Here is a 12,500-nt window from a genome sequence, read left to right as displayed (position 1 = left end):
TAGAAGTGTCACCTGTGCACAGGTGTGTAAAAGTGTCACCTGTGCACAGGTGTGTAGAAGTGTCAGCTGTGCACAGGTGTGTAGAAGTGTCACCTGTGCACAGGTGTGTAGAAGTGTCACCTGTGCACAGGTGTGTAGAAGTGTCACCTGTGCACAGGTGTGTAGAAGTGTCAGCTGTGCACAGGTGTGTAGAAGTGTCACCTGTGCACAGGTGTGTAGAAGTGTCAGCTGTGCGCAGGTATGTAGAAGTGTCAGCTGTGCACAGGTGTGTAGAAGTGTCAGCTGTGCACAGGTGTGTAGAAGTGTCAGCTGTGCACAGGTGTGTAGAAGTGTCAGCTGTGCACAGGTATGTAGAAGTGTCACCTGTGCACAGGTGTGTAGAAGTGTCACCTGTGCACAGGTGTGCAAAAGTGTCACCTGTGCACAGGTGTGTAAAAGTGTCACCTGTGCACAGGTGTGTAGAAGTGACACCTGTGCACAGGTGTGTAAAAGTGTCACCTGTGCACAGGTGTGCAGAAGTGTCACCTGTGCGCAGGTGTGTAGAAGTGTCAGCTGTGCACAGGTATGTAGAAGTGTCACCTGTGCACAGGTGTGTAGAAGTGTCAGCTGTGCACAGGTGTGTAGAAGTGTCACCTGTGCACAGGTGTGTAGAAGTGTCAGCTGTGCACAGGTATGTAGAAGTGTCACCTGTGCACAGGTGTGTAGAAGTGTCAGCTGTGCACAGGTGTGTAGAAGTGTCACCTGTGCACAGGTGTGTAGAAGTGTCACCTGTGCACAGGTGTGTAGAAGTGTCAGCTGTGCACAGGTGTGTAGAAGTGTCACCTGTGCACAGGTGTATAGAAGTGTCAGCTGTGCACAGGTGTGCAAAAGTGTCACCTGTGCACAGGTGTGCAAAAGTGTCACCTGTGTAGCGCTGGAAACAGCTGCACCACTCTGAGCCGCCAATCAAGCCGTCCTTGTGCGTGTCACATGACTTGAAGAAGGCGTGGGCGCACGGCTCCTTCCTGTCCGAGTACAGAGTCCTGATCTCAGAGAGGTCCAGCTGGAGGTCCAAGTCGGTGTCCAGGTGGGAGAACATCCAGCCCACAGGGTCCCTGCAGGCGGGCCACGCCCCCACCTCAAACTCTGCCAGGGTTACAAACAATGTCTCCAAACATAGCAGGGGGCCTGTGGTGGTTGTGCTCAAGATGGAGGATGCACACTCACTCTTCTTCTTCTCCTCCACCGTCTCTCTCTTGCTGCTGTCTCTGCTGCTGTCTCTGCTGATGATGTCTCTCATGCTTCTGTCTCTCTTGCTGTCTCTGCTGCTGTCATGCAGCACCTGGAACCTGTCCTTCAGACGACCTATGACCTCCTTCACCTCTGACTCACTGCACACTGACACAACAACACTCATCATTACTCACACTACTTCCTTCTCTCTACTTCCTTCTCTCTACTTCCTTCTCTCTACTTCTCTCTACTTTTGTCTCTCTACTTCCTTCTCTCTATCTTCTTCTCTTTACTTCCTTCTCATTACTTCCTTCTCATTACTTCCTTCTCTATTCCCTTTTCCTCTGTACTTCCTTCTCACTACTTCCTTCTCACTACTTCCTTCTCTCTACTTCCTTCTCTCTACTTCTCTCTACTTTTGTCTCTCTACTTCCTTCTCTCTATCTTCTTCTCTTTACTTCCTTCTCATTACTTCCTTTTCTATTCCCTTTTCCTCTGTACTTCCTTCTCACTACTTCCTTCTCACTACTTCCTTCTCTCTACTTCCTTCTCTCTACTTCTCTCTACTTTTGTCTCTCTACTTCCTTCTCTCTATCTTCTTCTCTTTACTTCCTTCTCATTACTTCCTTCTCTATTCCCTTTTCCTCTGTACTTCCTTCTCACTACTTCCTTCTCACTACTTCCTTCTCACTACTTCCTTCTCACTACTTCCCTCTCTCTACTTCCTTCTCTCTACTTTTGTCTCTCTACTTCCTTCTCTCTATCTTCTTCTCTTTACTTCCTTCTCATTACTTCCTTCTCTATTCCCTTTTCCTCTGTACTTCCTTCTCACTACTTCCTTCTCACTACTTCCTTCTCACTACTTCCTTCTCTCTACTTCCTTCTCTCTACTTCCTTCTCTCTACTTCCTTCTCATTACTTTCTTCTCTCTACTTCCTTCTCTATTCCCTTCTCCTCTGTAATCCCTTCTCTGTACTTCCTTCTCACTACTTCCTTCTCACTACTTCCTTCTCTCTACTTCCTTCTCAGTACTTCCTTCTCACTACTTCCTTCTATCTACTTCCTTCTCTCTACTTCCTTCTCACTACTTCCTTCTCTGTACTTCCTTCTCTCTACTTCCTTCTCTGTACTTCCTTCTCTCTACTTCTTTCTCTCTACTTCCTTCTCACTACTTCCTTCTCACCACTTCCTTCTCACTACTTCCTTCTTACCACTTCCTTCTCTCTACTTCCTTCTCTCTACTTCCTTCTCTGTACTTCCTTCTCACTACTTCCTTCTCACTACTTCCTTCTCTCTACTTCTCTCTCTCTACTTCCTTCTCACCACTTCCTTCTCACTACTTCCTTCTCACCACTTCCTTCTCACTACTTCCTTCTCACTACTTCCTTCTCTCTACTTCCTTCTCACTACTTCCTTCTCTACTACTTCCTTCTCTCTATCTTCTCTCTACTTCCTTCTCTCTACTTCCTTCTCATTACTTTCTTCTCTCTACTTCCTTCTCTATTCCCTTCTCCTCTGTACTCCCTTCTCTGTACTTCCTTCTCACTACTTCCTTCTCACTACTTCCTTCTCTCTACTTCCTTCTCACTACTTCCTTCTCACTACTTCCTTCTATCTACTTCCTTCTCACTACTTCCTTCTCTGTACTTCCTTCTCTCTACTTCCTTCTCTGTACTTCCTTCTCTCTACTTCTTTCTCTCTACTTCCTTCTCACTACTTCCTTCTCACCACTTCCTTCTCACTACTTCCTTCTCACCACTTCCTTCTCACTACTTCCTTCTCACTACTTCCTTCTCACTACTTCCTTCACTCTACTTCCTTCTCACTACTTTTTTCTCTCTACTTCCTTCTCACTACTTCCTTCTCTCTACTTCCTTCTCTCTACTTCCTTCTCTGTACTTCCTTCTCACTACTTCCTTCTCACTACTTCCTTCTCTGTACTTCCTTCTCACTACTTCCTTCTCACTACTTCCTTCTCACTACTTTCTTCTCTCTACTTCCTTCTCACTACTTCCTTCTCTCTACTTCCTTCTCTCTACTTCCTTCTCTGTACTTCCTTCTCTCTACTTCTTTCTCTCTACTTCCTTCTCACTACTTCCTTCTCACCACTTCCTTCTCACTACTTCCTTCTCACCACTTCCTTCTCACTACTTCCTTCTCACTACTTCCTTCTCACTACTTCCTTCACTCTACTTCCTTCTCACTACTTCCTTCTCACTACTTTCTTCTCTCTACTTCCTTCTCTCTACTTCCTTCTCTGTACTTCCTTCTGTGTACTTCCTTCTCTGTACTTCCTTCTCTCTATCTTCTCTCTACTTCCTTCTCTGTACTTCCTTCTCACTACTTCCTTCTTTCTACTTCTTTCTCACTACTTCCTTCTCACTACTTCCTTCTATCTACTTCCTTCTCTCTACTTCCTTCTCTCTACTTCCTTCTCACTACTTCCTTCTCACTACTTCCTTCTATCTACTTCCTTCTCTCTACTTCCTTCTCTCTACTTCCTTCTCTGTACTTCCTTCTGTGTACTTCCTTCTCTGTACTTCCTTCTCTCTATCTTCTCTCTACTTCCTTCTCTGTACTTCCTTCTCACTACTTCCTTCTCTCTACTTCCTTCTCACTACTTCCTTCTCACTACTTCCTTCTCTCTACTTCCTTCTCACTACTTCCTTCTCTGTACTTCCTTCTCCCTACTTCCTTCTCTGTACTTCCTTCTCTCTACTTCCTTCTCACTACTTCCTTCTCTCTACTTTTGTCTCACTACTTCCTTCTCACTATCTTCTTCTCTTTACTTCCTTCTCTCTACTTCCTTCTCACTACTTCCTTCTCTCTACTTCCTTCTCTGTACTTCCTTCTCACCACTTCCTTCTCACTACTTCCTTCTCACCACTTCCTTCTCTCTACTTCCTTCTCTGTACTTCCTTCTCTCTACTTCTTTCTCTCTACTTCCTTCTCACTACTTCCTTCTCACCACTTCCTTCTCACTACTTCCTTCTCACCACTTCCTTCTCACTACTTCCTTCTCTCTACTTCCTTCTCTGTACTTCCTTCTCACTACTTCCTTCTCACTACTTCCTTCTCTGTACTTCCTTCTCACTACTTCCTTCTCTCTACTTCCTTCTCTCTACTTCCTTCTCTGTACTTCCTTCTCTCTACTTCCTTCTCACTACTTCCTTCTCACTACTTCCTTCTCTGTACTTCCTTCTCTCTACTTCCTTCTCTGTACTTCCTTCTCTCTACTTCTTTCTCTCTACTTCCTTCTCACTACTTCCTTCTCACCACTTCCTTCTCACTACTTCCTTCTCACTACTTCCTTCTCACTACTTCCTTCTCACTACTTCCTTCTCTGTACTTCCTTCTCACTACTTCCTTCTCTCTACTTCCTTCTCTCTACTTCCTTCTCTGTACTTCCTTCTCACTACTTCCTTCTCACTACTTCCTTCTCACTACTTCCTTCTCACTACTTCCTTCTCACTGGCTCTAACTCCACCAAATTTACCTGTCCTGTCTTCAGGTGTGAGAGGGCAAGGACACATGCTGGCACACCTGACAGCCATCTTCTTGCCGCTGATGCAGGCCTGGTAGTCCAACTTGCACTGAGGAGGAGAAGAAGAAGAAGAAGATGAAGGAGAAAAAGAAGAAGAAGTGAGGTGGCCATTCTTCTTTGAAAACCTTGTTTTTTATTTCCCTCTCAAAAAATGTTCAAAGTGTAATATTTGAGGTGAGTATTTGGATCCCTAAATAATTCAATATTTCATAACATTCAATATTATTTTCTGAGCAAAGACAGTTTTTTAAAATCCCAATAAAATTCTTGGGGCTCCAGAAGTGTGTCACTCATGAAAGGTTGTACCTTTTTTTTTACATTCAGCGCTTAAATGTCTACATCAGCTTCTGATAAAATATAGAATAATTAGTTTTGTATATTTATTTATTTTTGTATGCTCTTTTTGTCAAAGAAAATCTGTTTTTAATTCATTATTATTTTTTGAGCAAAGACAGTTTTTTTTTTGTCAGACAAACTATAGTTGAATTAGTTTTGTATATTTACAATAATGATTAGTATAATATTTAGTTGTTTTTTTATGTTCTTTTTCTCTTTTTCCTATGTTTTTTTTTTGTTTGGCAAACATACAAAATGCAACATTGCCCTCCCCCAAAAAATAATTCAAAGTGGAATTTTTAAAGCAAGCTTTGCATTGCTCAATAGTTCCTGGCAACATTGATTTTTATTCACATATCAAAGTCAACATTGCAACTTTTTCTTGTTAAATTTCACCTCTTTGCTCTTTTATTCCACTGTAAAGGATATCAGTTACACATCAGTGTCACTGATATCAACCTGGCAAAAACTATCCATTTTGGGAAGTTGTTACTTTCCCAAGAAAACTATGACAAACCCCGTTTCCATATGAGTTGGGAAATGGTGTTCGATGTAAATATAAACAGAATACAATGATTTGCAAATCCTTTTCAAGCCATATTCAGTTGAATATGCTACAAAGACAACATATTTCATGTTCAAACTCATAAACTTTATTTTTTTTGCAAATAATCATTAACTTAGAATTTGATGCCAGCAACACGTGACAAAGAAGTTGGGAAAGGTGGCAATAAATACTGATAAAGTTGAGCAATGCTCATCAAACACTTATTGGGAACATCCCACAGGTGTGCAGGCTAATTGGGAACAGGTGGGTGCCATGATTGGGTATAAAAGCAGCTTCTCAAAAAATGTTCAGTCTTTCACAAGAAAGGATGGGGCGAGGTACACCCCTTTGTCCACAACTGTGTGAGCAAATAGTCAAACAGTTTAAGAACAACCTTTCTCAAAGTGACATTGCAAGAAATTTAGGGATTTCAACATCTACGCTCCATAATATCATCAAAAGGTTCAGAGAATCTGGAGAAATCACTCCACGTAAGCGGCATGGCTGGAAAACAACATTGAATGACCGTGACCTTCCATCCCTCAGACGGCACTGTATCAAAAACTGACATCAATCTCTAAAGGATATCACCACATGGGCTCAGGAACACTTCATAAAACCACTGTCAATAAACACAGTTGGTCGCTACAACTGTAAGTGCAAGTTAAAGCTCTACTATGCAAAGTGAAAGCCATTTATCAACAACATCCAGAAACGCCGCCGGCTTCTCTGGGCCCGAGCTCATCTAAGATGGACTGATGCAAAGTGGAAAAGTGTTCTGTGGTCTGAATTATTTTTGGAAATATTCCACATCGTGTCATCCGGACCAAAGGGGAAGCAAACCATCCAGACTGTTATCCACGCAAAGTGTAAAAGCCAGCATGTGTGATGGTATGGGGGTGCATTAGTGCCCAAGGCATGGGTAACTTACACATCTGTGAAGGCACCATTAATGCTGAAAGGTACATACAGCTTTTGGAACAACATATGCTGCCATCCAAGCGCCGTCGTTTTCATGGACGCCCCTGCTTATTTCAGCAAGACAATGCCAAGCCGCGTGTTACAACAGCGTGGCTTCGTAGTAAAAGAGTGCGGGTACTTTCCTGGTCCACCTGCAGTCCAGACATGTCTCCCATGGAAAATGTGTGGTGCATTATGAAGCGTAAAATAGGACAGCGGAGACCCCGGACTGTTGAAGGACTGAAGCTCTACATAAAACAAGAATGGGAAAGAATTCCACTTTCAAAGCTTCAACAATTAGTTTCCTCAGTTCCCAAACGTTTATTGAGTGTTGTTAAAAGAAAAGGTGATGTAACACAGTGGTGAACATGCCCTTTCCCAACTACTTTGGCACGTGTTGCAGCCATGAAATTCTAAGTTAATTATTATTTGCAAAAATAAAAAAATAAAGTTTATGAGTTTGAACATGAAATATGTTGTCTTTGTAGCATATTCAACTGAATATGGCTTGAAAAGGATTTGCAAATCATTGTATTCTGTTTATATTTACATCTAACACAATTTCCCAACTCATATGGAAACGGGGTTTGTAGGTAGAAGTGTTGAAGGAGAAAGAAGTGTAACTGTGAGGAGGTACAGTACCCTGGTGGAGTAGGTGTGTCCATCAGTCCCACACACGGGGGAGGGGTGGACCACAGGGCAGGGTTGGCACTTTGACCCGGGACTCTGGTACAAGCTGGCATCCTTAAAGCTGCAGGACACAAAACCACCAAGAAGGTGAGGATTACACTCTGGAATGTTCCAAAAGCAGTCTCCTGACACCACTCCTGGATTGAGGATTTACCGTAAATATGATGATTGTCTACATGTACTGTAAATATGATGATTGTCTACATTTACTGTAAATGTGATGATTGTCTACATGTACTGTAAATATGATGATTGTCTACATTTACTGTAAGTGTGATGATTGTCTACATGTACTGTAAATGTGATGATTGTCTACATTTACTGTAAGTGTGATGATTGTCTACATTTACTGTAAATATGATGATTGTCTACATTTACCGTAAATATGATGATTGTCTACATGTACTGTAAATGTGATGATTGTCTACATTTACTGTAAATATGATGATTGTCTACATTTACTGTAAATGTGATGATTGTCTACATGTACTGTAAATATGATGATTGTCTACATTTACTGTAAATATGATGATTGTCTACATTTACTGTAAATATGATGATTGTCTACATGTACTGTAAATGTGATGATTGTTTACATTTACTGTAAATGTGATGATTGTTTACATTTACTGTAAATATGATGATTGTCTACATGTACTGTAAGTGTGATGATTGTCTACATGTACTGTAAATGTGATGATTGTTTACATTTACTGTAAATGTGATGATTGTTTACATTTACTGTAAAAGTGATGATTGTCTACATTTACTGTAAATATGATGATTGTCTACATTTACTGTAAATATGATGATTGTCTACATGTACTGTAAATGTGATGATTGTTTACATTTACTGTAAATGTGATGATTGTCTACATTTACTGTAAATATGATGATTGTCTACATGTACTGTAAGTGTGATGATTGTCTGCATTTACTGTAAATATGATGATTGTCTACATTTACTGTAAATATGATGATTGTCTACATTTACTGTAAATGTGATGATTGTCTACATTTGCTGTAAATGTGATGATTGTCTACATTTACTGTAAATATGATGATTGTCTACATTTACTGTAAATATGATGATTGTCTACATTTACTGTAAATGTGATGATTGTCTACATTTACTGTAAATATGATGATTGTCTACATTTACTGTAAATATGATGATTGTCTACATGTACTGTAAATATGATGATTGTCTACATTTGCTGTAAATATGATGATTGTCTACATGTACTGTAAATATGATGATTGTCTACATTTACTGTAAATATGATGATTGTCTACATTTACTGTAAATGTGATGCTTGTCTACATTTACTGTAAATATGATTATTGTCTACATGTACTGTAAATGTGATTATTGTCTACATTTACTGTAAATATGATGATTGTCTACATGTACTGTAAATATGATGATTGTCTACATTTACTGTAAATGTGATGATTGTCTACATTTACTGTAAATGTGATGATTGTCTACATGTACTGTAAATGTGATGATTGTTTACATTTACTGTAAATGTGATGATTGTTTACATTTACTGTAAATGTGATGATTGTTTACATTTACTGTAAATATGATGATTGTCTACATGTACTGTAAGTGTGATGATTGTCTACATGTACTGTAAATGTGATGATTGTTTACATTTACTGTAAATGTGATGATTGTTTACATTTACTGTAAATGTGATGATTGTCTACATTTACTGTAAATATGATGATTGTCTACATTTACTGTAAATATGATGATTGTCTACATGTACTGTAAATATGATGATTGTCTACATTTACTGTAAGTGTGATGATTGTCTACATGTACTGTAAATGTGATGATTGTCTACATTTACTGTAAGTGTGATGATTGTCTACATTTACTGTAAATATGATGATTGTCTACATTTACCGTAAATATGATGATTGTCTACATGTACTGTAAATGTGATGATTGTCTACATTTACTGTAAATATGATGATTGTCTACATTTACTGTAAATATGATGATTGTCTACATGTACTGTAAATATGATGATTGTCTACATTTACTGTAAGTGTGATGATTGTCTACATGTACTGTAAATGTGATGATTGTCTACATTTACTGTAAGTGTGATGATTGTCTACATTTACTGTAAATATGATGATTGTCTACATTTACCGTAAATATGATGATTGTCTACATGTACTGTAAATGTGATGATTGTCTACATTTACTGTAAATATGATGATTGTCTACATTTACTGTAAATGTGATGATTGTCTACATGTACTGTAAATATGATGATTGTCTACATTTACTGTAAATATGATGATTGTCTACATTTACTGTAAATATGATGATTGTCTACATGTACTGTAAATGTGATGATTGTTTACATTTACTGTAAATGTGATGATTGTTTACATTTACTGTAAATATGATGATTGTCTACATGTACTGTAAGTGTGATGATTGTCTACATGTACTGTAAATGTGATGATTGTTTACATTTACTGTAAATGTGATGATTGTTTACATTTACTGTAAATGTGATGATTGTCTACATTTACTGTAAATATGATGATTGTCTACATTTACTGTAAATATGATGATTGTCTACATGTACTGTAAATGTGATGATTGTTTACATTTACTGTAAATGTGATGATTGTCTACATTTACTGTAAATATGATGATTGTCTACATGTACTGTAAATATGATGATTGTCTACATTTACTGTAAATGTGATGATTGTCTACATGTACTGTAAATGTGATGATTGTTTACATTTACTGTAAATATGATGATTGTCTACATGTACTGTAAATGTGATGATTGTCTACATTTACTGTAAATATGATGATTGTCTACATGTACTGTAAATATGATGATTGTCTACATTTACTGTAAATGTGATGATTGTTTACATTTACTGTAAATGTGATGATTGTCTACATGTACTGTAAATATGATGATTGTCTACATTTACTGTAAATGTGATGATTGTCTACATGTACTGTAAATATGATTATTATCTACATTTACTGTAAATGTGATGATTGTCTACATTTACTGTAAATGTGATGATTGTCTACATGTACTGTAAATATGATTATTGTCTACATGTACTGTAAATATGATGATTGTCTACATTTACTGTAAATATGATGATTGTCTACATTTACTGTAAATGTGATGATTGTTTACATTTACTGTAAATGTGATGATTGTCTACATGTACTGTAAATATGATGATTGTCTACATTTACTGTAAATGTGATGATTGTCTACATGTACTGTAAATGTGATGATTATCTACATTTACTGTAAATATGATGATTGTCTACATTTACTGTAAATGTGATGATTGTCTACATTTACTGTAAGTGTGATGATTGTCAACATTTACTGTAAATGTGATGATTGTCTACATTTACTGTAAGTGTGATGATTGTCTACATTTACTGTAAATATGATGATTGTCTACATTTACTGTAAGTGTGATGATTGTCTACATTTACTGTAAATGTGATGATTGTCTACATTTACTGTAAATATGATGATTGTCTACATTTACTGTAAATGTGATGATTGTCTATATTTACTGTAAATATGATGATTGTCTACATTTACTGTAAATATGATGATTGTCTACATTTACTGTAAATGTGATGATTGTCTACATTTACTGTAAATATGATGATTGTCTACATTTACTGTAAATGTGATGATTGTCTACATTTACTGTAAATGTGATGATTGTTTACATTTACTGTAAATGTGATGATTGTTTACATTTACTGTAAATGTGATGATTGTCTACATGTACTGTAAATGTGATGATTGTCTACATTTACTGTAAATATGATGATTGTCTACATGTACTGTAAATGTGATGATTGTCTACATTTACTGTAAGTGTGATGATTGTCTACATTTACTGTAAATATGATGATTGTCTACATTTACTGTAAATGTGATGATTGTCTACATTTACTGTAAATGTGATGATTGTCTACATTTACTGTAAATGTGATAATTGTCTACATTTACTGTAAATGTGATGATTGTCTACATTTACTGTAAATATGATGATTGTCTACATTTACTGTAAATATGATGATTGTCTACATTTACTGTAAATGTGATGATTGTCTACATTTACTGTAAGTGTGATGATTGTCTACATTTACTGTAAATATGATGATTGTCTACATTTACTGTAAATGTGATGATTGTCTACATTTACTGTAAATATGATGATTGTCTACATTTACTGTAAATGTGATTATTGTCTACATTTACTGTAAATATGATGATTGTCTACATTTACTGTAAATATGATGATTGTCTACATTTACTGTAAATATGATGATTGTCTACATTTACTGTAAATGTGATGATTGTCTACATGTACTGTAAATGTGATGATTGTCTACATTTACTGTAAATGTGATGATTGTTTACATTTACTGTAAATATGATGATTGTCTACATGTACTGTAAGTGTGATGATTGTCTACATTTACTGTAAATATGATGATTGTCTACATGTACTGTAAATGTGATTATTGTCTACATTTACTGTAAATATGATGATTGTCTACATGTACTGTAAATATGATGATTGTCTACATTTACTGTGAATGTGATGATTGTCTACATTTACTGTAAATATGATGATTGTCTACATGTACTGTAAATATGATGATTGTCTACATTTACTGCAAATGTGATGATTGTCTACATTTACTGTAAATATGATGATTGTCTACATGTACTGCAAATGTGATGATTGTCTACATTTACTGTAAATATGATGATTGTCTACATTTACTGTAAATGTGATTATTGTCTACATTTACTGTAAATATGATGATTGTCTACATGTACTGTAAATATGATGATTGTCTACATTTACTGTAAATATGATGATTGTCTACATTTACTGTAAATGTGATGCTTGTCTACATTTACTGTAAATATGATTATTGTCTACATGTACTGTAAATGTGATTATTGTCTACATTTACTGTAAATATGATGATTGTCTACATGTATTGTAGGGAGATTGCTAGAGGGAGATTTCAATTTATTTTGAAAGTCAATTTGCATTGGGCTACTTTGTCGCCATATTGTGTGCAACATGAGTAATTCAGGACTAAAACCACTTGACATGATTTGAATGCAACTTGGCGCAACATTTACTTATATGACC

General features: G+C 36.9%; 1 protein-coding gene across 8 annotated transcripts in view; it reads right to left on the bottom strand.

The window, feature by feature from the left end:
* spock3 (SPARC (osteonectin), cwcv and kazal like domains proteoglycan 3) overlaps positions 1-12,500 on the bottom strand; it is a 61,091-nt gene that overhangs the window by 23,833 nt on the left and 24,758 nt on the right. For all 8 annotated transcript variants that reach the window (XR_009804251.1, XR_009804222.1, XR_009804237.1 and 5 more), the window contains exons 5-8: positions 7,242-7,350; positions 4,709-4,805; positions 1,207-1,377; positions 904-1,125 (exon numbers count right to left, since the gene is read on the bottom strand). Coding sequence is in view for 2 of the 8 variants with exons in the window: in XM_061886914.1 (XP_061742898.1) it covers positions 904-1,125; positions 1,207-1,377; positions 4,709-4,805; positions 7,242-7,350 (599 nt within the window). In the remaining 6 variants the exon portion in view is untranslated. The remainder of the gene's footprint in view (positions 1-903; positions 1,126-1,206; positions 1,378-4,708; positions 4,806-7,241; positions 7,351-12,500) is intronic.

Source organism: Nerophis ophidion, linkage group LG01, assembly GCF_033978795.1.
Source record: "Nerophis ophidion isolate RoL-2023_Sa linkage group LG01, RoL_Noph_v1.0, whole genome shotgun sequence".
Lineage (NCBI taxonomy): Eukaryota > Metazoa > Chordata > Actinopteri > Syngnathiformes > Syngnathidae > Nerophis > Nerophis ophidion.
This window is presented reverse-complemented; position numbering and strand designations above follow the sequence as displayed.